This window comes from Haliaeetus albicilla, chromosome 1, assembly GCF_947461875.1.
Source record: "Haliaeetus albicilla chromosome 1, bHalAlb1.1, whole genome shotgun sequence".
In the NCBI taxonomy this organism is placed as follows: domain Eukaryota; kingdom Metazoa; phylum Chordata; class Aves; order Accipitriformes; family Accipitridae; genus Haliaeetus; species Haliaeetus albicilla.
In genome coordinates, this window is record NC_091483.1 from 53,846,273 (window position 1) to 53,872,711 (window position 26,439).

The following is a 26,439-nucleotide window of genomic DNA, read 5'->3' on the forward strand; positions in this document are numbered from 1 at the left end:
GCACTGCTGAGAGCACTGCTTAGAGCTCTTCCATACAACTACACATAAGATGTGGTCCCTTTCTGTGAATGAGAAGGCCAGCAGCAGCATCATTTAATCCAGTTACACTAAGGGGTAAGCCTGACCTACCACACAACCATAAAGCAGAACATTAGGAACAAAACAACACAGCTTCCTTTAACAGTGGGACACTTAATCAAGGAGTAGAGTATCTTCCAGAAGACTGTCACCTAATACTGTTCTATGCAGGCTTTAGTGCATAACCTTTTTACAAGATTATTACCTAACTTAAGGTCCTGAAGTTATGTACCACAGCTGATGGCTAGTTGAGTGTAATTATTCAATAAATCTCCAGGACAAAGCTTTGAATTCAATAGTTTATTTATAATTGTAAAAGCATAAATGTTACATACATTGAGTAATTGCATATTTGTTAGAATCGTACCTACTTAGAAGATTGGTGTGTGCAAAGACAAGACAGCCATGCTTAGATTTCCCCCCAGTAGTTCGTTGCTTTACTATTTATTCCCCCTTCAGTTCAGTAAAATTTCCATAGAAACAGTGAGGAAATATAGATATATAACAGAGTTATTGAAGTGTATGAAGACAGTTTGACAACATCACACAGGCCCTTTAGAACTACTGAAGGTAGAGATCTGCCTAGTATTTAAAAGACTGGACTAGGCAAGAGTTACAGCAAACAGGCAATGAGCCTAGTTACAGTTCACTCAAACCATTTGTATTTATAGCTTGTTATGAACAAGAAAATTGGTGTCAACTTCTATCACATCATTCCAGAAGATATCAATGGGGTATGTATACACACACATATTTAAAAAATGTATATACATACATGTATTTTTTTTTAAATAAGGCAGGTATTTATTTCAGGCTCTTAAGACATTTTTTCCAGCCCCTTTTCCTATTAATACAGCATATGTTGCCATTTTATTGCTAAAGAAAGCATACCATCATTGCAAGCAGAACAGCATCAGCACTGACTTTAGTTAGCAGTCCAGTTGAGTTAATAAGGTTCAAGACATACATCATTACTATGGAAGAATATTACTGTTACAGAAATACAGAAGACTAGTTGAATTCTATTTAGATCACACCAAATCATTCTCTTGACATAGTCTGTAGTTAACAGTATACACTAAAAAGCAGAAGAGCACCATTTTGGAGCAACAGAAAGAGATATCTAAAATACTACTTCCCCATCTTTTACTAAGTATTAAAAAAATACACAAGGGAAGGATGAGGACACAGACCTCATCTGCTGCTCTAATAATGCTTTCTTCTGTAAAAAAGGATGCAGGACTTTTGAACTCATCCAGATGTAAATCCTAATATGAATGAATATGCACGCCATTATCTTTGCATAACTAATAAAAGTTACTTGTTAGTACAACTTACAAGGTGCACTCTCGAAGTTTTTTGTCAGCCTGCTTCAAGGAGATCCAGGTGTTTAACATATTTGATCGCAGTTTGGCCCACACCAAATGGTTGTTTAACCCAAATATCTGGGCAGCAAACTGGGCAGCTCCTTCAGGTGACAGAGTAGTAGGACAGCCAAGACCTGCAGAGAAGAGTGTCACTTACCAAAGCATATTTTAATAGTCAGACAAAACACTGCCTCTGAGGAACAACTTAAGATAATGTTTGTCTCAGCCTCCAGGAACCACATGATCTAGTTTTAGAGCTACTGAGGTGTCATGTGTTCCTCTACTTCTAACATGACTGCTTCATGGCATTTTAAACCCAAAGCCAGCATACCAGATGACTCTCCTTATACAGAGGGAACAGACTTCTGGTTGCCAAGCATCCATTCAAGTCACTAACAAAGTTAAAAATCATACAGGTAGCAGTGCCCTGAAGGAACAGAGTTAAGCTCTTACCTACACTGATTGTGGAGAAGGGTATTTTTTGATCTTTGATCATAAGGAAAATGCAGCTCTATAACTGAACAAAATTCAGTTATTTAAATCCCCAATAATACTGACTCAAATTTCAAACTGGAATGCTTAGCAAGGATAAGCCAAGGTTTATATTTCTCTAAACATTACTCCTATGTAATCTTTGCTCTGTTTGTTGGGCTTTTTGCCATCAAGAAGTCAAAGACTGTATGCATGATATTTCCAAAGACTTTGTTCAGTACTGATCCAGCTATTTTTCCAGTTTTTTTGCCATGTGTGTTTGTACACGTATGTACACTAGAACAACAACAAAAATAGAGCTAGGTCAGAACAAGAGCATAAGTGGAAGATCATCTTACCGCTGGGTAGTCTGAGAGAGGACCACACATCCTGAGTACCCCAGTCAGCTGAGAGTGGAGGACAGTTGACAACTGGGTAAGCAGTGTTACCAGACATCACTGGCCCCAAACCGTTGCTTCTGCCAGCTACTGCAACAAACACTGTTGGGATTCCATCTCCTGGTGGGGAGGAAGACGTGCAGAAATAAGCAATCCACCTTCACCTTGTTCTTTACCACTTGCTTTTGTGGGAACTTTGAGTCCACAATTCTGTTTGCAGTTATTTTGTCAAGTCCATTACATAGCGCTAGAATTGTGTGTCCGAATTCCCTCTTTACAGAAATATCTTCTAAATCTTGCAGCCTTAAATCCCAGCTACTGTTTACCACAACTGAAGTTAGCATATCTTACTCTGCTTCTGAGGAGAAGTCTCAGTATCTGAGGAATAGGTGCTGCTTAGCTTTGTAGAGAACATAACCATTAAACCTCTGGCATTTTCAAGTGTTCCTCTCCTTAAATCTTACACAGTTCACCTCAGAATAAGTGTTTCTCAACTATGGTTACCACATCTGTAGTTTCACTGAGTAGAAAGTATACTCCCACAGAACAAATAGTTCTTATCTCTCCTCTGCTAGGCTATAAGCACTTTTGAAGAGATGTCAAGTTTTCTTGGTAAAGATCAGAATTTAAATCAAGTATCTTTTTCTGCTGGCATCTAAAATAACAAGCAAGAATGTTTTTATGAAACAGACAGGAAAGCATAATGGGAGCAACATCTTCCTTGTAAATAACACATAAGGATATTCAGAGTCAGCTAGAGAAACTATCATTCCTCCTTGTTTCAGGCAGGCCAGCATCACCAGCAAGATGCTACAATAAATGTATTAACATGATCAAGGCTTGGGCAAAGTAGTTCTGGTACTGGAATAAAAGCAGAGGTTAGACTTATAGAAGTTGTGGCTGGGCAGTAGGACAATACATTAACTGTTTAGTGCAGTCTATAACCTGTCATTATGTAATTAGCAAGTGTAGAACAGCTTGGTGTTCTGTTTAACAAAAAAATGGAAGAATCCCACACAAATCCTTAAATTGCCAAGTCATTCTTGAACATGATACTGTTTGAATTCAAATCAGTAGTTCTTTGTAATTTACCTTCATATTCTGCTTTGATCCTCAGGGTTTCATCTGGCCCTTTGTGAGCAGAGGTCACTCTTAACTCACAAGGAATTCCAAAGGTCGCACATGCCTTTTTTATTTTTTCACAGTGACTGAGGTCAGAAGGAGATCCCATCAACACCACAACTCTACCTTGGCTCTTTGTTTTCAGAAGTAACTAGGGAAAAGAGTGAAGCGGGGGGCAAGGGAAAGAAAAGCAGTCAACAGGACTGAAGATACGCAGTTATTGAAGTCTAGATAAGTTGTTCATAAAAACAGATACCTCCACTCTTTCTGCAACCCATTCGAAGTTTCTCTTAACCATTTGCAGTGCTTCAGGAGTCACTTCTTTTAGGTCCCGGTAGGACTGAAAAGAGGAAAAAAATAAATACTGAAGTTACTGTGGTTTGGGTACCCAAAGCTACCATATGGTTTTGCTACCATAATTGGTAAGAATATCCCAACTGAAGTATTTATGCAGTTTCTAGCAATTCCACAGGAAGGAGACCAGACATTGGTACAGCTATAGGAAAGAGTGGATATGGAAGCAAGGAAGAGCTATTTCATGAAGAACCATCTCAGTAGGTGTAAACAACCTTCTCCATTATAGTTCATGGCCATTTGCAACATGAAAGGCTTTTAGCCACGTGGGTATCAAGGTTTTGGAGGCTCCCCAAAGAGAAAATTTGGGAAAGACATAAAACTTCTTTAAAATTAGATATGTAATGATGTGATTGCCTGCAGTAGCACTGCACTAGCCAACCTGGGTTCTGCACAGTGTTATCACATACCTTATTTTAAGGAGATGAGCAAAAGCACTGTCAGAGCAATTCACTCAAGCATGCTACTACATAATTCAGGTAAAGTAAGCAGTAGAGCAGTTGTGCTTCCTAATTTAAAAGTAATACCCACCCACCCCACCCCCCTTTGAAATCTTCCCCTGTGGCTTACAGCCACTTTCTCTCACAGGGTCTCCATTACTAGTCTCAACAACTGTCACAGAAGCTCCATGACAGCAGCATTCCCAAACCAGTTCTTTCATAACTATTCATCTGGTAATTCAGAGATATTTGACAAGCATAATTGCTACAAGTTTAAATATAGGACAAGTTTTATTTCAAACTTATGTTTGCAGCCCTCATATGTGGGCACAGTATGTTAGTAACACTTGGAGACAACTGAACACTGAATTCAAGCTTAACCAAAATAAGTAATGAAGGAAAGCGTCCTCCCTGCAGATCCCTCTTATGTATCACCAGACCTCTGCCAGTAGAGGATACCACTGAACAAACAGAGAAACCTGGGAGGCAGACTTGGGAACCAAAGCTTCTATTGTTCCCACTGATTTGTTGTCCAACTATTTTATTATCTGCACAACAAGTCAGAAATTCTTATTACCCCTGGAAGCTCCACACTTCATTATAATAGCTCCAGTCAATAGTGCTGCTGGGCGTTCCTACTGAAGATACACAGGCAGAGGATTTTTTTCTACCATAAACCAGATACTCAACTATGTAATGAGAACAGGATTGGACATTAGGTAACCTATCAGCTACTCTGTAACAAGATAAGACTATCTGGAAAAAGCCACTTCAAAAGCAGATGTTTAACTGTAGGGTTTACTTTCTTCATTCTCCTTCCCAACTGACTTAGAAGGTAAAGACTGAAACACTACCTGTTTATCCTTCTGTTGGCTTCTGTCTCCTGATGGCCACAGTCTCCATGAGTCATTATCAATAACATCGGCAAGAACAATTTCCTTTGTCAGAATATTAACACCAAATTCAATCTAAAAAGACAATAAGAACCCTATCTTAGGAACTATACAGTGGTGTATTTCCTGTCAGAACCAGGATCGTGAGAAATCAGGTTCTTATACCTTCAGGTCTACCAGAGTGCAGTTTTGGGGCTGCCATGATTTTTCCAGGATCTCAAAAATAGCTTGAGTAGAACGAGCCATAATATCCACTTCAGTCTGGCCAATAGTAAGTCCAGCAAAGCAGAATTTTGCTTCAATTAGCTGCTCCTCAGACCACTGTGGATCATTATTAGCATCATCCTGTTGAGAAAACCAAAATATATACATCATGTAATTTAAGCTTGCTATAAGAGAATAGCCATCAGAAGATAATACTAGGTTTTGTTTGCTTGTTTTTCAAAAAACCAAATACAGGCTTCAAACTAGTATTTTATGATTAGCACTAAAAAAAATGCGACAGCATCACTGAGAACACTTGCTGTAACACCTGAACATCTTTAAAAGCACCTCAAGTTTGGACAGTGCCACAAGAGTAACAGGGTACACTACAAACAACACTTTAGGTCACAGTTCACAAGACGCTTCTTTCAGGACACATTCCCAGAGAAGTTCAGAATCCTAAACAACTAGCTAGATGCTTACCCTCACCATGCAAGTACTGTTTTAATTTCTTCAAATATATCAACATATCCATTTCAACTGATATGTTAGGCTTATACGTAAAAAGTCCTTATGCCTTATAGATAAAACATTTTCCTATTTTATGTATAGTTTGGCTTGTTATTCTTTGATGGCCCTGTAAGCCAGTGTTACATTATATGCACTTTAGACAAAACAGCTGTTGGACAAGAATGCAAGAAAACATTAGGATGGCAAAAACTGCCAATCCTAAGAGGACTGGTCAGCCACTAGCACTACTTGCTTTATTTCTCAGCATTTTAAAGGAGATAATACAGAGTTCTAGCTCTGTTTAAGTTTGATTAACATCACAGGAAAGGAAAGGAAACTTACCTTGTAAAACATCTCAATTTTGGGTGGGTAAAACTTATATCCTTCTTTGACGCCAGGGTTTCTTTTGAGGAAGGAGCCAGTAGCAATTCTTCTGCACACCCATTCAATTGGTATCATTTCACAGTGAGCTGCTATGAATGCTGTGTCACTCTGTTTCCTGACAAAAGCCGTTTTGATTCCTAAATATAAAGATGGCAGCTTAGTTCCATTATTAGGCACAGTCCACAGTTGAAACAATAGTCACAAATGTCTTTAACTACAACTAAATCTTGTTCTTCTCTGGACTTAAGGGACACACTGAATCTCTTCAGGGTATTGTAAGCCCATTCTAGCCTTGCAAAAGGCAATGAACGTGGTTATCTTCCACAACTCGTTAGTTTTGCCATTTTTATCATAAAACGCTCACTCGTAGCTCACAACCTTATGTTCTGATCAGAAATCCTATTCTTGCAAATAAATTTTTTTCACAGAGCTTTTAAAAAAAAAAATAAATCTATCCCTCACAACGGGTTGTTTTTAAACAAAAGTTAGCAGCAACCAAATACCCAGCCATGCTCTCTGCTGGAAGATCCATCACATGTGGAACAGTAATTGGAGGCTTTCAGAGGAGTTAGGGAGCACAGTAGTCTTTACTACTTTGTTTAATAAAGGAGAATGGAGCAGCGAACAGAACAACTTAGTCCTCCCTTCCATTACAAACTAACATTTAGGCCACTAGATCTTAGTGATTTGTTAGGCAAAAGACATTAAGACTCAGAGAAGCGTGTGCACAGACACAAGCCTTCTGCCGCAAGTCAACCTTCTCACATAGCTCTAACATGATCCCGTATTAAACAGGATAGCCAACACATGCAGATAGGCACTGTAAGTGCCAAATGACTCTTTTTTCAATTTCACTCTTGAGGAAAGTCGCACCTTTCTCCCCCCAGGGTAAGACAACTGCCAAGCCTAATTGGCATCTACCAGAAACAGAAGACAAAGGAGCTGCATCCAGTCAAACCAAGAAGTAGCTCTATTCCATTCTGGTTCCAGAGCCATAAAGGAAAAATTGAAGTCTTAAAATATAGTATTGACATTGACCCTTCAGATTTTGTTGCATTGCCCTCAAGGGCAGAATGATTTAAATAATCAACTGCACATTAAGTAACTTCTAAATGCAGGCATTAAGGCCCCTGCATGGTTTACTACTACATTTTTCATCAGTGCAGATCCGTGCTTTCGAAGGGCTGACATTAGCTCTATTATAAAAGGGAGAGAAACTTTAACAGAACTTTGTAAATCATCACTTTTGAAGAAGTAGGTTAAGAAGAGTTGCGCAAAGCAAACAAACTACTTCTATGATAAGGCATTCGCATTATCTGCGATTTACGCCAGGCAAATAAGCAAACTGGAGAAGAACGCTGAAAGTTCTTTTGTTGCTTTAAAACGGAGCTGCAGTTTACTCTGCATATTTTTCCACAGCACCTGAAGTTACTGAGTACAAGCCATTTAAGGATCTTTGAGAGGTCTACAGCATGGCTTCTTCAAATTTGAAGTTCATATCTGTAGGATATTAAGTATTTTGATTGTTATCTTAACTATTGCCATTTAAGAATTAGGCAAAACATCTCATTGAAACTGGTAGTTTTCATCAACTGCAAATATAGGTTTCCCAAGAAAGCCAGTGACTGAGGATTATACTGAATGACTTCATGTATCTTTGTCGCAGCCCATATTTTAAGAACTACTTGCACAAAAATTAAGGTAGATAAAACTCTACAGAAACCATCTTCCTCTTCCCCACATGTGAAACATGCTAGGACTCTACTGTTTGACTGTCTGAGAACTATTACTACACCTTGTAACAGATAATACAACTTCTAGAGTAACTCAGCTAGTACTTCAAGCAATCTTTGTGCGAATGCTTCAAAGTGCACTGAGCATGCAGCTGTAAGTGGTCTTAATGAAGTTTACTGGTGCCTGTGTTACAGTACTGTTTGCGGACTCAAGTTAGAAACCCACCAGCACGAATTCCTCTTTGCAACTTGCAAGCTTCTCAGTCGAAGACACTTCAAAATGCTTTCTCAAAGCAAAGATACTGGCTCCATTTCTGGAAGTGTGGTGCAAAACTTACTTGAAGTGACTCAAGTTAGTTACGTGCTGCATGAAAGCTCGCTTCTAGCATCAGAAATATTTTGAGTCTTTTAAAATAAACATTAAGTTCCCGATACATTCAATACAGACCAATACATGCATTTGCAATATAGTCCTCATAAGTGTTTAAGTACAAAGCATACAGAAACTTTACATTAATATAGCACACTGAGAGGGGAAAAGAAAAAAAAGATACTCCAATTTTATCTTTTAACTTTTATACACAAATTTCACACAGCTTAGACATAGTCTGGTAGTGCCACTAGCTAGCAGTGTCTTCTCTGCAGGCAGATGTAGTAAGAAAGACGAGATGCATGCAGTCTGGTACTACAGGCAAGTGGGTGTGGGGGTAGGGAAGAACTGACAAAAGTAGAGGGCAGGATCAGAGGTGTGTCCAAACAAGCAGCGTTATCTGCGATTAGAAGATTACTTCAGATAGTCTCATGTTCCAAATGAGAACATGAGTCGCCCACCCAGCTCTGTAGTACCAGAGGGAAAAGTGTAACTGAAAACTAATAGAAAAGACACTCAAAAAACCCATCAGAGCTTCAAGGCAGGATAAACCAACGTATACATAAACAATACTGTTTAGTAACAACATCTGTAACACACAGGGATGTATTCTACCTTTGAAATACTTACCAGCTTCTTGAAGCAACTGAAACACACAGCTAGTTGTTGTATTGGAAATGGCAGCCTTCCCTTCCATTCGGTCCTTCCTGGCTGCATTTCCCGCTGTTATTTGGTCTTTTGACTGCATGAGAACACATCCCGGCATATCCGGCAGCTCGTACACTTCTTTCGTTTTACCTTCATTAACTTTTTTACCAAGTTTCAGGTCTAGAGAAATAAATTTAAAAAAAAAAACAACACAAAACCACAACAGTTTCAGTTTGAAAGGAATTTTTTTACTTCTGCATGTAAGCCCACCAGGTTCGCACACTTTATCAGCTGGCAGCCAAGCGAGACCCAGCAGGACCCCACGCTGCAGTCGGTGACCACGAAGAGCAGGCTAATCCCCCAATCTACAGGGCAACTCGGTCAGGTTCCCCTCGGAGCAGCGAGGGCAAAAGCAACCGCTCAAAGCTCCTGCCCACGGCGCTCCGGCGCCAGGGGGGACGGCGCATCCCTCCCCCGTTAAAGGCGGGCGGGCGGGCGGCTGCTGGCGGGGAGCGGCGACGCGCCCGCTCCTTCGGCGACGCTCTCCCCACCCAGCGCGGGGTTCGGAAGCGCCCTCTGAGGCGGTGCCGGCAGGAGCCGTGCCGACTTCACCCATTCGTTGCCTTTTTTAGTTTTTTAACTTCGGGACAAACCCGAAGCTCAGAGAGCCAAGCGGCAGCCGCCCGGAGCATCCTCCTCCGCCCGCAGCGGGTGAGGCTGGAAGCTTCGGCTCGAAGCGTTCACCTGCCCCTCGCCGCCTCTCCCGCGGGGCGGGGGGCAGCCGTGCCCGCCCCGGGCTGGAGCGCGGCCGCCCCCACAAAAACCCAACAAAATTAAAAACTTTGCGGGGAACAAAAAAACGCTCGCTCCCAAGCACCGACACCCCGAGCCCGGCTGAGCGGGCACCGGCCCCTCGGGAGCGGCGTGTGTCGTCGCCCCCGCCCCCCCCCCGCCGTTACCGGCGCCGGCGCGCGGGCCGCCCCCTCGCGGCTCGCCCCGCCGGTGGGGGGGGGGGGGGGACGGGACGGGGACAGGCGGTTACCTGATGCTGCGGGGGCCATGGCTACGGCGGCGGGAGCGGGAGCAGGCACCTAGGGCACAGAAGAGAGGCTTCAGCGCACGCCGCCGGACCCCGCCGCCGGGGTAAGAAGGGGTCGGCGGAAGGGGCGGGCAGGCGGGGCAGCGGGCAGCGGCGCCGCCCGCCAATCGCCGCCCAACGCGGCGGGGACGGCCCGCGCCCCTCTCCGCCCCGCCAAGCCCCCCGAGCGAACCCCGGCCGGCCGTCGTCCCTCCCTCCCTCGCTCCCTCCCTTCCCCGCCACCCCCCGTGCAAACACGGCCCCGGCCCCACTCCCCGGCCAATGCCGGCGCCGCGCCGCGCCCGGCCCCCCACCCCACGGGCAAACACCTCCCCCGGGGGCAGCCGGTCCGGGGTCGCGGGCCTGACTGGCAGCGGGGGGGGGGGGGGGGGGGGGGGCGGGGAGGGGGCGGGTGAGGCGGCGGTGTGGGGGCCGGGGGCGCCCCCCCGTATGTAAATGAGGGAGGCCGCGCCGGCAGGCTACCGGCGGCCCCGCGCTGTTGGCTGCGCGCGGCGCCGGCAGTGAGCGCGCGGGAGCCGCCACAGCGGGACCGGGACCGGGGCCGGGAGCGGGAGCGGGGCCGGGGCCGGGGCCGGGGCCAGGGCCGCCCGCGCCATGGAGCTGGAGGAGCTGGGCATCCGGGAGGAGTGCGGCGTGTTCGGCTGCATCGCCTCCGGCGTGTGGCCCACGGAGCTGGACGTGCCCCATGTGATCACGCTGGGGCTGGTGGGGCTGCAGCACAGGTAAGGGGGCGGGGGGCACGGCGGTCGGGGTCGGGCTGGACGGGGCCGCCGTCCGAGACCGGCCTCTCAGGGCCGGGCCGGGCCGGGCCGCGGCGGCTGCCCCGGCGGTGGTCGCGGCCCCGCGCCGGCACGTGCAGCCGGGAGGGCCCCGGCTCGCCGGCGGCGGCGGAGGGAGGAGCGGGCTGGGAGGGGAGGGGAGCGGCGCGGCCGGCGCGGGGCGGGGGGGGCCGCCCGCTCGGGCGCGTCCCGTCCCTTTCTCCCGCTCCGCGCCGGCGGAGCATCCCGGTGGCGAAACGCAAGGAACGCCCCGCCGCCTCCCGCCCTCCCGGGCCGGTCCCGCCGAAGGAGCAGCGCCCGGACGCGCTGTGGACCTCGGCTGCATCTCCCTTAAGGCGGGTCCGCGCCGCCGACCCCGGCCGTGCGAACGGCCCCGCGCTGCCCGCCGGCCTCCGTGCGCGCAGCCCGCGGCGCGGCCGCGCAGGCGGGCGTTGGGTATGCGCCCCGCCGCCCCGCCGCCCCGTCCCGGCCACCCAGCCCCGCCGCCGCGGTGTCAGACGGGCGCTGACCTCCCGCCGGCGTCGCGGCGAGGCCCGGCCGTCGTTCTCGGCGTTACTCGAGATGCTGATGTTAAAGGGTAACGCGCACGCTTCGGGACTGCCGAAAAGGAGCGGTCCTGAAGCGGTTTTGGGCTCCTGCTAGGCACGGCCGGTTAGATTCCTCACCACGATACAGTAAAACTTCTTTCCTACCCGACACGCCTACGGCGACGTAACACGGACTAGATTCACTGTGAAACATGTGGATGCAGAGCTGCACAATGAAGTTTGGGTTCTGCCTCCGTTTGGTATTCAAAGTAATAATGTTATGCGCTGACGTACACGAGTCATTTTTTCAGTGGTGCCAGAAAGGTACATCCCCCGTGTGGGAACACACGCGCAGCCAAACACGCTAGGCTTCTGTAGTACAAACACCTATATACTGTGCTTAACTTTCCATTTGCGAAAAGTGGGCTAAATAACCACATTCCTGACAGCCTGGGGAGGTGGGCTTCTCTAAGTACACACGCGCTGAACAGATAAAATGGCATGTTCTTTGCATATTTGAGGTCGCAGCCACGTAAAGGTTGCTCTGAAATTCTTTTGGACCAGCAACAGAAAATTGTTTCCGTTGAGGCTTTCTGTTTATTACAGCTGAGTTGCACATACTTTTACTGGTAAAATGCTGCATCCCTACATGACTCTCATATACTAATAATTCTCTTTGGTTTGCAGGTGTATCATTCATAAACTGTATATATTTGCCAGTGTCCATCAAAAAACGTTTTTATTGGGAGCGACAGAGCTGCAGAATCCAAAGAACAAAGCCATGTAATCAATAGTCTCATTTTAGGTTGCACCATTTTTCTGTGGAGAGGCTGCAAAAAAATCTTACCTCGTTTGTGCTTACATAGTTACACTGGTGGACCTGGAGCTTCTTAGTTGGAAATAAAATGATTGATGCATTTTCATTACTTTGCATCTTACGATTTCAATTTTCACTGCAACCTTATTTTGTGATTTTTCAATACACATATTTTTCTTCTTTTTTTTTCTGATGGGCACTTGACAAGTATATTTGATTTCCATGAGCTCTTTAATATCAAATATCCTCTGTGGAGGACACAACTGTCGACAGTAATACTAACATTGTGATTGAAACTGTAAGCAATTCACAAGCTCTACAGGAGGATACACACCTAGAGGCATACATGCACTACCTCTGATTCTGATCTTCTAACTCAATAATTGTCAAAATTTTTAAGGATGCTTTCTTAGAGACATAAACATTATTGCATCTGTAAAGTGAAACAGTCTGTTCAGTTAGGTATACCTCTGCAAGCACTCAATAAAATTCTATTAAATAGCTGACATGTTAATGTTCCCACTTCCTTCTAACGTTTCTCCCTAACCTCTGCATTGTTCCTACTCTGAGGCGTAGGAGAGGAGGCATCCCTATCAGGAAGTAATAGCATAACAGCTGTTTTTCTTCCTTCTTTTTGGAATGTCTCTTGAAAACCAGAATTAAGATTTAGCATTAACTGTATCAGTAAATTTCATTAAGCCTGTTCTTTTAAACTTAAAAATGAATTAAGTGTCCCTTAACCATATTTCTTTAAGAATAAGAAAGAGAGGTATGGTAAATATTAATGCGTAGTCCCTATCAGGCCTAAGTGACTAACAGAAATTTGATTGGCCACTAGAAAATACAGTCCTTAGACCTCACCTTTAAATTAGTAAGGATGTTTAGGTAATGACTACTGGCCTTAGATACTCATAGGCATGGGGGTTTTATGCAGATTAGTCCTGTGCAATAAACCAAATTACCAAATTTGGCCCTTAATTCATCTTAGATTTTAAAAATCAGAATATTCAAGCATGGCATTGTATCAAACTGCATTTTTGAGACGACTGATCCACAAAGGAGAGTTAGCTGTTGGGAACGTCTTATCTGTATGCATAAAGATCCAGAGTATTTGTTACATGCCACGAAAACATGTAGCATAAATTCTTTGTGCTTTATGTTCTGATCTAGCTGGTTGCAGCATTGTGATGGACTTTGCTGTTTCTGATAAATAGCCTAAAATGAGTTGATAGTTTGTACTACAGCGTTAAAAAGATATTACTGCACTAGAGAGATTTACTTCAGTGAGGATGTTTGTAACTGAAATCTTGAAACTCCGTACATTGGATCAAGCCACCAAAATACTTAAGCATGTATTCAATGGCATGTGTTTGAGTGGTGCTCATTGTTTCACTGAAACTATTCTGCATGGAAAAAAAGGTATGTATTTGTAAGCAAGGTTCTGGAGCAGGCCTACAAGTAGGCACATCATGAAAGATAAAAGATAGACTTGGAATTTCACTATCTTGACATAAGCAACAACTTTAAAAGTTTTGTTTTGTTTTGGCTTTTTTTAATGAAAAAGCAGCTGCTAGATCGTTGAGGCTTAAATTCATGCTCCTTTGTAGCAGAAGTTAGAACATGGCTTTTTATTGGCTTTTACTTCATAATGGCGAGCTGTGAATTGAAATGAAAACCAGTATATTCCTACTCACAGGCTAATCAAGGCCTTCTACACACTAAGAACATTGTACCAATTTAACTTGAGACCACTTTAAAGTGATTTTCATCTGGTTTTAACACATTTTACAGCTATGTTAGCAGTGAATTATGTTTGAAACTTTAAAGCTGCTAAAGCTAATGCTGTTACTCTGGCATCAACATTAACAAGGCTTGAAAGTGGATGTTCTAAATCATCTTTACAATTTGTAAGCCAGGGAACAAAGTAACTGGAAAAGCCACTGACAGCATGCCAAAATAAAGTCAGAGGATATTGGTAAGGAGAGGACTTTCTTTGGGGCAGTGAGGTAGGGAGGAGGAGTACTTTGAGTTACAAATCTATTAAACGTCATTTGAGTCCTTGACCAGGACAAATTTGCAAAGTTAATCTTGGAACAAGTGTGATTTCTGTTAACTTTTTGCAAAATTCCCTGGAAAATATTTTTGGCAGTAATACTGTGTACTGAAACCTGAGGGTATCCAGCTTTGTACTGATTTTTAGAAAAGGTCTTTAAAAGGCCTCTTCTGTGCAGGTGGAAGTCCTATTAAGTCAGGGAATACTCCTCGTCCCCACTCAGCTGGGTCTATGTATGGAATTTGTTACAAGAATCAAAGTAAATGGGGAGTGCAGGCCTGGCCAGCATGCTTTTTTGATACCTTCCCCGTTACTGTCTACTATTAAAACCCACACAACAGAACCCAAATAATCACCAATGTAAATTAAGAATTTTTACTTCTCTTTCAGTGTAGTGAAATTACCAGTTGCTTCCTACTAGCCATCCTTCCAAGTATCTACGCTCAACATAGCTTAATTAAAGTGTTTATCTATGTTTTACATATAACCTCTTGGCTACAAGACGGATATTTTAAAAGGCTATTTAGCAAGCTATTGGTATCCTGTCTTACATCATGAATCTTTCAAACAAAACGCTTAAAATTGCAATAGTATTTGGATGGGAATTTTCTGGGGAGCATGGATATGCTACAGGTAGTGATCCTGAAAATTTGATATGCAACATATTTACCTCTTCTTCTCAAGAACCTGTTATGGGTTCAGCAGATCCCCCATCCCCAGATGCAAGAACTGCAGTGTTAAATGTTTTAATTGTCTAAATGCCAAATTTTGTAATGAACCGTATTTCTATGTAAATTTCCTATGCAATATACTGGGTAAGATGTTTGTCTAGCTAGCGATTGAGTCTGTATGCTGTCTTACCAGAACATTCATGCTGTATGTGCTGCTAAAACATTCCTGAGTACTTTCAGAGACACTTAACTGAGTGTGGATATAGTAACACTTTATCTTTTAGTTCTCTCTTGGTTTACGTTTATAGGCCATTCTGTGCTGCTAGGTGGTGACAGCCCAGTTTCATTACATGCCAAAAAGCTTACTCCTGCAGGAAGAGAGAAGGAGCGAGACCTTTTTGCTGTGGTGAGCTGTTATATCCTCTTGGTTGTTTTACGTAACTTCCAGCAGGGCTCAGGTTCCTGCATGCTTGCTTTCAGAAAGTGAAGATAAGCCAGATTTCCATTCTAAGCAAGTTCAAATCTCTAAGATGTACATGTCACAAAATGCAGTTCGGTCTAAGCTCTTATCTCTGGATGTGGGGTAACCAACTGCAATGACGTAATGTAGGAAGGAGTGGAAAAAACGGGAGGGAAGTGGTGCCAAAATGTATATACAGGAGGACATCTCAGAGACAGCCATTATGTTTATTGTGGCCAACAGATGTTCCATTACATTAACCTAGCCATAGAGTTGGAGTGAGACTGCTCGCTTTTCTTCACGTTTTCTGTAGCTAAGTCATCCATGTAGGCACGATACAGCTCTCCAGTAATTTTCAGAGGATTGCTCAGTTGGGCTCTTGTCTGCCCATACCTTAAATTTGAGACTAATGCATGGAGGGAGGGTTGTACACAGCATGGGAGGTTCATGCTGGGTAGTTCAGTTCAAATAAACCGTCCTGGCTGCTCTTTCTGCCGTAACTTACACAACTTTCCTTGACCTTAAAAAAAGCAGGGTTGCTTGGAGGGACTTTTTATGAGGTTAGTTTTAATTTAAATCAGTTCTGTCAGTTGGTTAACCACTTGGCCACATGAATGCTTGTGCCAACACAAAGGAGACCTTGCTGCAGGAGAAGGAACAAATGGTAAGAGTCTGGAGGGAGAGTCTTTTAAGCCAACAGTGATGCTGGTAGTGCTTGTGGATCCAACAATGCAAGCATTTCTGCTCCCTGAAGCTCATTCTCCACCCATTTGGCCCAAATATAGTTTGGTCTACCAGGAAATAATCTAAATGGTGCATTCAGAGGACTTTCCAGGGTAACAGCGCTATCAAAGAGGTGTAAAGTGACCCATTCTTCTCAGTGAATGAGTGTGCTTTAGAGAAGAATGGAACTTTTTAATATAGATCAGAGCGGCTATTGCTCCATTTGTCTGCCACACCTCAAAAGTTTCAGTATTGCCATTTGCAAACTGGGGAGAAGACAGATTTGCCCTCACAGTAACCTGAATGGCCTCCTGGTAATAGTGCAGATACTTGAGGAGGGAGATGAGCAAAGATACCTGTTTTTTATAGGATTGCTGCTCTTGCCATCATTACTTAGTGTTGGTTTTAAGCTGGATCATTTTCATGATGTGATTTATATTAAGATTCCCAGGAGCAGTTACATGGAAACAACTTGGTCTGGCCTTTCTGCTAAAAAAGGAACCATGTTGTGGATCTATGTCTAAGAAGGCCTCTCCTCCCAAACCCTTTCAGTCCTATGGTAGTGCTCTCACAGATACCCATTTAGCATGTGTCACATGGTGTCCCAAGTTCCGTTTAACTCACCCATAAGTGTGCCTAGACTAAATATTGTGTGACTGTAATAAATGTAAAGCAGAACAACAGCACAAGCTCAAGTGGATATAAAAATACACTGGCAGGATGAGTTGGATTACCTAATGCTATTTTCGAAAGGAATATTTTTTGAGAAATCCTTCACGCCTTCATTCTCTTTACGCTATTGTCACTACCTCTGGAGATGCTGTCAAAAGGAGACAGACCTTATCTCTAGACAACTGGAATTCTAAATGTGCAACATTCATGTTATTTTGTCTCTAAGCAAAAAGTGATGTGGAATCATAACTACAACTGCAGTGAACAAAGGTTGTCTCAATGCCACTTTGATTTATCTATCTCGGCATTCTACATATTCAGGTAAATTAATTGTTATCTGTATAAATGGGAATAGCACATAAATATTAGATGATACCAAATGCCCCATGCATTTGACATGTCTTACCATCTTTGGCCAAAAATAAAGGTGAACAGCAGGAAAGAAGGAGTTAGCTTTCTGACAAAATAATTACAAAAAGCAAGCTATGCTTTGCTGCCACAAAGCAGAATAGAAGTGGAACCCCACACAAAGGGAAGCCCACCTTCTTTGGATGTTTGTCAGGTAAATCCCACTCTCTGGAAAGTTTTCTGAGAAAAAAACCTTTTACTTGGAAAGCCACTTGTATTCTTTTTTTTTCCTGTCAGTTCTTGCTTCATGTCTGCCCTCTAGTGTTGATATGAACAGTTTCCAAGTGGAGACTGCAAGTGTGCTCTGCAATTCTCTGCTCTGACCTACTAAGAGTTTAGACAGTCCTTTGCCTCAGTGCTTTTGTGCAGTTCTCACCTGAACAACAGCATTTAAAAACAGATACATATTTCTTGAAAGATCTGCTTATTTTAATGAATAAAATAAGTATTTTCTATTTTCTGGAAGTGAAAGTTTTTTGGGGGACATTGTACCGAATGACAGCAAAGTTTTTGAAAGATTAGGATTCTTGTGCATCACTCAGAATTTAAGTGCAGTTTGTCTTTGCAGTGCTAACTGCCTCCCTCAGGTTACCCTTTCTTCTGTGAGGGCAGTCACACTGCAACAAAACAACCTTTGAGCTGCTCAAAGTTAGGCCTAGCAAAACTGAGAACTTGCTGGGCTGCTTCAGCTCTCACAGAAAACAATTTACTTTTTTTCTCCCAACTGGGTTAGTCTTGTGTCAGGTTAGTGAGCTGAACTGGTTTACAGGGGATCCAGCAAGCATCAGATTGCTCAGAGCAGCATGGAGAAAAGGGGATCTTCTTGTTGCAATGAGTTATCAAATCAGCTTCAGCCTTGCACTCATGGAACAGAGCAGGTGGAGCAGAACATGTATGTGATCCATATTATTTTCAGTACAGTTACTTTAAAAACTTAATCTAAATTGAACTAAACTGTTTAAATGTACTAGAGTGAATTGGGGTTGGTTCACACATTTTTCTGGTTCACGTGGGGAAGGAGTAACCTATGATTTTACTACTGCTAGGAATGGCGAGCTCTTCAGCTGGCTCAGCATGTCCTAAAAGGATACCCAACTGCTGTGATGGCAAGGACAGATCCCTTGTTCTACCAAAGACAGCAGTTCTGTATGCAAGTAATATGATGCAAGTTCAAGGATGTGTCTTTGAATGAACTCATTGCAAAGAGAGAAGAAAGATTTTTAAACCAACGATGACACTAGTAATACAAGCCAAAGAAGGTTTATACTGCGAAACTAATGTAAAATGTGAAAAGTGGTAGATAAGCATACACTGGAACAACTGTATGTCCGTGTCACTGTACAAATGAGTATGATCAAAAAAAAAATCATTTTCTAGGGATCCTTCTCTGCCTTCTGAGAATTGTTTTTAAAATGCTAGTCAAATGGCAGATAAAATCTGTCTTGGTGGAAATTATTTTCCTTTCTAATGTCTCTGATAAAAGAATTAACAAGAAAATAATTAACTGTAGAGCAGGAAACAAAGCACTACATCCAGTAATATTTTTGTGTAAGATTTTGTGAATGGGTGGAATTTAGGCCTCTGTGTATAAAAAAACCTGGCAGGTGTTGCTGCTGAAGTAAGGACTTGACTATTTGACTTCAGTTGTGCCCTTGTGTGTGCCCAGAACTGACCTAGCTTTGTCAGGGCTGTGTAGTCTCTGCCTAAACATGACTGAGATCCAGAAATGAGTTGTTCTGCTTGAATACAGTGAAAGAAAAACCCTGGAAATGCATGCCTTGCAGGCAGTACAGGCTGTAGAGTACTTACACAATCACAAAATGAAGCAGTGGCTAGTAGGATTTTGCAGAGTAATAGTTACATTATGGCATGGCACTTGTCACTTTCCACGTCATTGTTCCCTGCGCTGTTTCTATGTTTTCTGTACTTGATTTGGTTACTGGACAAGGCAGTCCCCTTGCCCAGTACAAAACAGGGACCAGAACCCATGCCTGCCCCTTCCAGGTGGGCATCAACTTTGCACACTTTCTTTCTGCCTTATTGAATTCTCCAGTTCATTGCTGCACAGCACCATACCTTCAGCAGGCAGATGGGGATGGTCCCCTAACTCCAGCATGGGCAGGTGGTGAGGCTAGGAGGAGGGTAAATGCTGGTAAAGAAATTAAGTATTGTGTTTTCCCCACCAGCCTTGCCTAACCAAAAAGAAGTTCTCTTATGGCTTAAACTGTTTGGTTAATTGCAGAGGACTAACTTGCTAGGAAGGTCATAGAGATGGTAACTGGAAATGATGGGATGACATTTTAACTGTACGTTTTCTTTGATCAATCAGAGTGTTATTTGCTTTCAATTAAGCCTGTTAACTGTGGCATGTAGGTGAGCCAAGGAATGTAGGCAGAGGTTATATCTTTTATTAGACTAGCTCACGTCACTGCTAAAAGCTCATAGTTAAGGATTATGATGGGAACTCATACCTTGGTTTAGTTTAAATGACTGAAGGTGAATATATTAAAGGGGAGCAAGCATGGACTCACATGGCTGACCTACACTCATAAATAAGTAATTTCTTAGTATCTGAGAGAATTTCTTTGCATGCTAATTTTGTAGAAAGTTCATTAAACCAACCTGTTGTATGGCTGATGGATCAGCATACAGCTGTGTTCTGTTGAGGTCTTGCATTTCTTCCTGCTTACAAAGCCTTTCTAACAGTAACTTTTTGCCTTCTGTTACTGTGTGTACTCTCTCTGTTAATAGTTTTTGGAAGTGGAGTATGGTGTTTTCAGAAGCACTTTTCTTAAGTGGAACAGGTGACACCTCTGTGGACAAAAGCAAAGTATGTAGTTAGAGTGCACAACTCAATGAACTGCTGACACCGAAGTTTAGCTCGTGCTAGATTTTCCTAATGCTGTCCTTCTGTTAAGCTCTTTTGGCAGGCATTGCCTGGTGTTGTGTAGGAGGTCATTGCATAATGGCAAGTAGGAATGAAGCAGAACTTGTAAAAATCATTCATATTTTAAACTGTCAGCTTTGCCTAGCTACTGCCTTCTGCAAGACATACTTATCTAATAGGCAATAAATGGAAGTATATTTAATCACACAGAGTTAGTCCTATTAATACAGTTTGTGATGGTGAACTGAGCAGGTTGAATTCAGAAATGTTGTGGTGTTTGGATCTGTTTGTATTCATCTGTCTGTAGACAAGACATCATTTTAGTATTAAAAATACAGGTGGGCCTCCTAAAAACTATGTTTGTCATCCCTCATTGTTGGACTCTTTGATTATTTAGGGCCTGACAACTCTGCCAGAAGAAAAATAAGCTCCTGACCTTTCCTATAGCAGATTGTATGCTGCATATTTCTATCCCTCCCTTCTTTTTTCTCTCAGTGCTTCTATACTGTATCTTCTCTTCAGAATAGCTGTCTTAACCTGTTTTCTCTTGTACAACATGTTAGACATTAAACGTTAGACACTACATGTTAGACATGATGTGTCTAAACATGTAACCTCTCTTCTCGTTTACTGACACATTATAATAGGAGGAAACCACAACCATGACTGTGATACTGTCCCTATTTTCCTCTGAGCAACATAGGTAATTAAGACATTTTCTTCTTTTTAAAATCTTTATCTTTTCCTTGCACTTGATTCTTATAAATCAAAGAAGTATTTCCTGATGTTTACCTCATACCAGGGATGAGGATTGAAACAAAGAAATTGCAGTTTTCTTTAGGCCGTCATTTTTATCAGGACTGTTCTTTTGCAGATTGTTGAGGGTGAGAGAAAAATGTTGGTTTGGAGCTTGGTGTTAAATTCTAGGATTTTTAACTGTTTGACTACTGGAAACTAGAATCTGGCATCCAATTCAACAGCAGTGTATAGATGTTTTAAAAAGTCAGGGGCTCTTACCATCATTCCATGTTTTTCTCTTGATACTCAAGGATCCTGTGTTTGCTGTAACATCTCCCACTGAAAATTAGAAGAGAAAAGCAAGCTGACTAAGTATTTTGTGGAGATTATCAAAGCACAGTCAGTCACACACCAAAAAGATTTATATTACAAAAGCAAATGCATTGGGACAAGTGACCTGGAGCAATGAGAATCTTCTAGAAAAGTTAGGTGCTGGGTTGGCACACAAAATCAGGGTGGAGACACATTTATTTAGCAGATGCCTCAAACAGCTTAATAACTAAAGCTTCTTTTCTGAAAGGTTATTGTTTTACTCTCTCCTGCATCAGCATTCACAGCACAGATTATACAGTCCTTTTCCAGCATGCTAAAATGTGAAACAGCCAGGTTGGCTGAAATATTCTTGGTGTTGACAAATTCCATTCACGGAGAGTGGAAATGAGCAGTAATACCTTCAGTTTCTGTATTTGGAAGAAAATGTCTGTCTTAAGAATATGATCAAGCAAAAGAATGAGGCAGATGAGAAGCAGTGGTGTCATCCCATCGTTGTGTGGATGTCATTCCAGCCTCAACTGATGGCACTACCGTATGGTGCCCTTGGAACACCACATTAGGGCTCTGATTCATGACTGAGGACAGCTGGCTTAAGGATGGCTCCAGTGGTTTCTGCTCAAGCTGTCCATCAGGCCTCTGCTGCAGAAATGGTTCAAATCCTCAACTAACATTTGTGATGTTGCAAATTATTATCTAACATATTGAGAAAAATCAGAATTAGTTCTGGTTTACCATAACTCACTGAGCTCTAAGCTGCAGTGGTTAAGTTGCTTCTGCAAAAGCATCTGATCCACCTGGAGCAGGGGCAAGTGCCCCTGAAAGCTGGAGCAGCTGGCCAGTCATGAGAACCCTTACAGCAGACACAAGTTTAGCTGTGTGGTTCCTAGATCAGAGGTCTTTTGATACTAAAATAGAAGCAAGCTCTATTTAGAAAACTGATTCTGCTTTAGCAAAATTAATATAATAATTACAAGTGCTCAAATAAACATCACTGCCCTGGATTTTTCTCTCTCTTGACTGTGGTGTGAATTGAATTAATGAAGTTTGCTTTTTCTGGAGTCCTTGCACTTGGCTTGTTTGTTACAGATTTCTGCAGTTCTAAATGGTATGAGCTTGCAGCTCTCTATCCATAAGACTTTACATGCCTGCTAGATCACCTCTAAAACCTGCCACGTTTTTTAGCACCATTTCACAGTATTTCACTTAAGCTCCCAAAAGCACAAAGATTCTCCAAGAACACTGAACACTTCAGGTGCTTTCACTTTTTGTTAATGTTCCCACTTCTCAGCTCCTCCAAAGACCATTTTTGTCCACTGATTATTGCCTACATGACCATGCAGATACAGGTTCTGCGGTTATTTTCCCTCCCCATTCTGGCCACGTATTTCACCCTTACAGCATGGGTCAACAGGCAACTTTTAAGTTTCATTTTAAGCACTTTATCTCATCACTGAAGTTTTTAGTACCTGATAGGAGACTTGAACTTTCACATCCCCAGCTCGAGGGACCCAGAGGCTGCCTTCTTAAGATAGAGTCAACTTCATCATAAAATCTCATTTTTCTCCTGGGATTACCAAGATGATCATTTTCCTTCTGCAGTGCGCGGTATTCATATTTTAGGTTCTTGTACTTTGTGCGACATTGTTTCCAGTCTCTGTCTATACCACGTTTCATTAACCTTCTGGCAATTTCCTCGAATATCTCTTTATTTCTCGTGGCCCCTTCAAGCATTTGTTGTATCTTTTCATCTGACCATATGTTTATCAGAGCTCTGACTTCATTATCACTCCAGTGTTTTCCTGCTCCAGTATCATTAACTGTAATAACTTTAAAGTGATTTTGTGCTTCTTCCAAGGGAATGTGATTGTCTGAAAATATGAATGAAACAACAACTGAGTATTGCTGAATATACATACATTAAAGTGTAATTGTAGCTAATGATTTGGTAACAAGCTGAAGGATTAATTAACATTTAACTTTACAGTGTTAATATCCATACATGATTACATTTCTCTTAAGTATGCAAAATATGTAGCAAGTGAAATCTCTTGTTTCTCCAAGGCATCTAAAATTCCACATTTTGTGAGTGTAATTTTGTTGCTGTTGTTGTCAAATCAAAGACAGATGTATCCAAGTGCTACATGCAGGAAAGCAATAGGCCTTAAGCTTAAAAAGCAACAAGATATCAGCATTGTTAAGAAAATGGCTTTCCAGTATGGTTTCAAATTAGAATGGCAAGGCAAAATATAATGCAAATGAAAATGCTACTGGGGATTCAACAGAAGAAAAAAAATCTTACCTACACATTCAGAAATAGGCAGATACTGCTCATCAGGTAAGTATAGAATGCAAAGCTGAACTACAGCATTAATGCAAGTTTTGCTCATGACAGGGAATAGAGCTATGAAACTAATTTTTAAGTTTCGTGATAAAACTAGACTGGAGTCAGAAGTAGAAAAGTAGAGCTGTGTTTGCAGTAGAGATCTGGTTGCTCCAGCTTTGGTACTGAAATTGCAATGCATTTTGTTTCAGAATAAATGCATGGAAATTAATATTCACCTGTCCCGACCATCCGTTTTGCTACTGGCGTACAAGATCTGTCTTCTGAGGTAGTGCTTATAGAATCATCATCTATAGAAACACACAGTTTTAAATAAAATAGTTTTGGACTTAGACAAATAAATAGCTAATATTATTGTCATCCTCTGCAGGTAACGCCTGCCTATCTTGAACTAAAAAAGCCCTAACCCATTAGTCTAACCCATTAGTTATAAAAAGTGTTCTGCCACATGCCTCCCTACATCAAATTATTTATTGGCATTTCTCATAAGCCTTATCTTTCTTTCTGCCCCTGCATTCCCCAAAAGGTAGCTGTGGATGCCACACAGATTTAAAATACTTGATTAAACACATAGGCATACGTGGATGGTTTGTATCTCACATATAACTTGATTTGCATAATATGTTTGTACACATTGAGTAGCACAGGTGTGCTACAGTTATTTTCCTAGGCGATGTGAGTAGGGCAGGCCTGGTGAGGCTTTGGTGCCATTTGTAAGGGCATTTTTAAGGTCTGCGGATTCACTCATGGCTAACAGGGCTTGGACTGCAGCCTTTCCCTTTGTTGGGGTCGTGCATGCTCCCCCGCTGCTGTTGTGAAATGAGCAGGGACTTGGGCCCTAGAAGACCACTGCTGGGCACGTGATTTGGATGCAGTGAGGAGGAGCAAGAGGCACAGGCACCTGCTGGCAGACCTGCATGCAGGGTGATTTTGCATAAGCTGCATTTCATACTGCTGATGGGGCTTTTCTCAGATCTTTGTAAGTTTCCCTGGTACAGCAGAAAGAAACTGAAAAGAGACCTTTGCTCCTTATTCCTGCTTGTTCTCCTCTATTCAGGACTCCTTTCTACTACACAAAAAAAAGTGGTTTAGAGTCCCTTGTAGTAAGCTGCCATGGTGGGTTTCAAAGCTGGGCTTTGAGGCATGCCTTTCCCTGATTCTGGGAGGGATGTTAGGCTTTGTGGGGAAGGTTGCATACTTTTGCCTTCCTTTAGGAGACAGCCATGTTTATTTACTTTGGGGTGAAAGGCTAGTCTCTGATACAGAGCTTTTGTGATGGAGATAACATAAGCAGAAGAAAAATTGGAAGACAATTCATTAATGCTTTCGTGGAAATCTTTAGCCTCAGCTTAAATTGCACTTTCTGTATGTAGGGATGGCTCTATCCAAAACTCTTCTATGTGGCTTAAATGACAAAACAGGGAAGACAGAAGAACTATTTTTTATTCTACCAGCATCTGAGTTCTCTTCAAAATTCCATTATATTATTTTTCTGCATGTCTACATGCCAAGGGTTTTTCCCTCTGCAGAGATGAGGCTATAATAGCTTTGCACTCTTTCACAGCATAAAAACTATTCCCTTCAGAAGTAAAATTCAGGAGCCCTCAGAATTCCTGAAATCATTTATGGACATCAAAACCCAGCGCTCCTGACTCTGGGCTCATTTCCTCATGCTTCGACTTCTCTGAGGCTGAAAGTTCACTTTTGTGTGGAATTACTTTTTGGGTTGGGAGGGAGAGAAAGATTAGTTCTCATTGTTTTGGTAGGGGATGTCATAGACCAATTATCTTCAATACAGTTTTCAGTAAAGGGTAGAAGTAAATATTCCTCGTATGTTTTGAAAAAGCGAGTGCCTGGTTTAGATTCTTTTAGAAGTAAGAGATTGTTGGTAAATAAGCAGGTTCATCCGATCTGCTTTCAGTAATGGTACTTGCTAACATATGCACAGAGTAGTACTTGGAATTTAGATTTGCTTTATATATAACTTGCTTTCTCTTAAGTGATTTAGCAAATACTTGTTTTTCATAAGCCATATGCAGGAATAAATTTTATACCTATGGAAAACTTAGAATCAGAAATTATACTCTCATAAGCATGTGTGTGTGATTTACTTGATACGAGAAAAAAAGTGTTTTTTCATAAATAGGGTACCCCATAACTCTTAGGAAAATTCTTGCATCTTCCTTTAACACTTGCAGCTATTGGAAGTACAGCCTTGGGCCAAAATGGAGCAGTAGGTCTACTCCTGGTCTCTTAAAGTATTTTTTTTTTTTAAACTATGACCAAAAACCCCCATGGCTTTCATTTATGTGCTCATTTTCTCAGCCATACTGGCTCTCTAATCTCTTTCTGACTTTAGCAATGGCACTTGTGTACTGATGACTTGTGTGATTACTATCCTCAATTGGCTATTATATGACAGCAACAGGGAATTTGTGTGTATAAGGCAGTCAGTTGATTTGCATGACATTTTATTCTGTGTCATTTTTTATGAACTCTTCTCTTTGCATTAGTGTGACCTCGCTATGTCTCTGAACTTTCAGGGACACAGCTTTACTTTATCCTCAACGTAACTTCTGTTTCTGTGTGTCATTGCTGCAATGGCATTGCTCTGTTGTTGTCCTCAGCGTCATACTCGTTACAGTTGTCTTTCATAATCAAGATCAGCCTATGCAAACAGTTGTAAAAGCTGTGTTGGATAGGGTGTCTCAACACCCATACTCCAGATAACATAACTAACTGCTGAGAAGGAAGCTCTCACCTGGATCACAGAAATACTGATGCATACAATAGAAATATTCTTATGGTAGAAACTTTCAGTGTAAAAGGCCAAAGAATTGTCATTCACAGAATCATTATAATGGAATTTTTTATTCTTTCCATTAATTTCTCGGTACAGACAGCACTACCGTAAAGTGTATTTTGATCCAGGATGTCAGGTCAATAGATTTCAATGTCA

General features: G+C 42.3%; 2 protein-coding genes across 11 annotated transcripts in view; one reads left to right on the plus strand and one right to left on the minus strand.

Annotated features, from left to right (window-relative positions):
• Nucleotides 1–363: 363 nt before the first annotated feature.
• The window catches only part of PAICS (phosphoribosylaminoimidazole carboxylase and phosphoribosylaminoimidazolesuccinocarboxamide synthase), a 43,799-nt gene continuing 17,723 nt past the window's right edge, over nucleotides 364–26,439 (minus strand). For all 10 annotated transcript variants that reach the window (XM_069789498.1, XM_069789524.1, XM_069789506.1 and 7 more), the window contains 13 exons: nucleotides 23,699–23,770; nucleotides 22,606–23,007; nucleotides 21,086–21,145; nucleotides 19,804–19,994; nucleotides 10,015–10,063; nucleotides 8,955–9,152; nucleotides 6,180–6,358; nucleotides 5,289–5,468; nucleotides 5,085–5,198; nucleotides 3,693–3,776; nucleotides 3,407–3,587; nucleotides 2,276–2,434; nucleotides 364–1,579 (listed from right to left, as the gene is read on the minus strand). In XM_069789498.1, the coding sequence (XP_069645599.1) occupies nucleotides 1,413–1,579; nucleotides 2,276–2,434; nucleotides 3,407–3,587; nucleotides 3,693–3,776; nucleotides 5,085–5,198; nucleotides 5,289–5,468; nucleotides 6,180–6,358; nucleotides 8,955–9,152; nucleotides 10,015–10,063; nucleotides 19,804–19,994; nucleotides 21,086–21,145; nucleotides 22,606–23,007; nucleotides 23,699–23,770 (2,036 nt within the window). In that variant the 3' untranslated portion in view covers nucleotides 364–1,412. The remainder of the gene's footprint in view (nucleotides 1,580–2,275; nucleotides 2,435–3,406; nucleotides 3,588–3,692; nucleotides 3,777–5,084; nucleotides 5,199–5,288; nucleotides 5,469–6,179; nucleotides 6,359–8,954; nucleotides 9,153–10,014; nucleotides 10,064–19,803; nucleotides 19,995–21,085; nucleotides 21,146–22,605; nucleotides 23,008–23,698; nucleotides 23,771–26,439) is intronic.
• Nucleotides 10,554–26,439, plus strand: part of PPAT (phosphoribosyl pyrophosphate amidotransferase) — a 54,736-nt gene continuing 38,850 nt past the window's right edge. Inside the window, exon 1 of the mRNA XM_069789578.1 lies at nucleotides 10,554–10,793. Within this exon, the coding sequence (XP_069645679.1) occupies nucleotides 10,666–10,793 (128 nt within the window). The 5' untranslated portion in view covers nucleotides 10,554–10,665. The remainder of the gene's footprint in view (nucleotides 10,794–26,439) is intronic.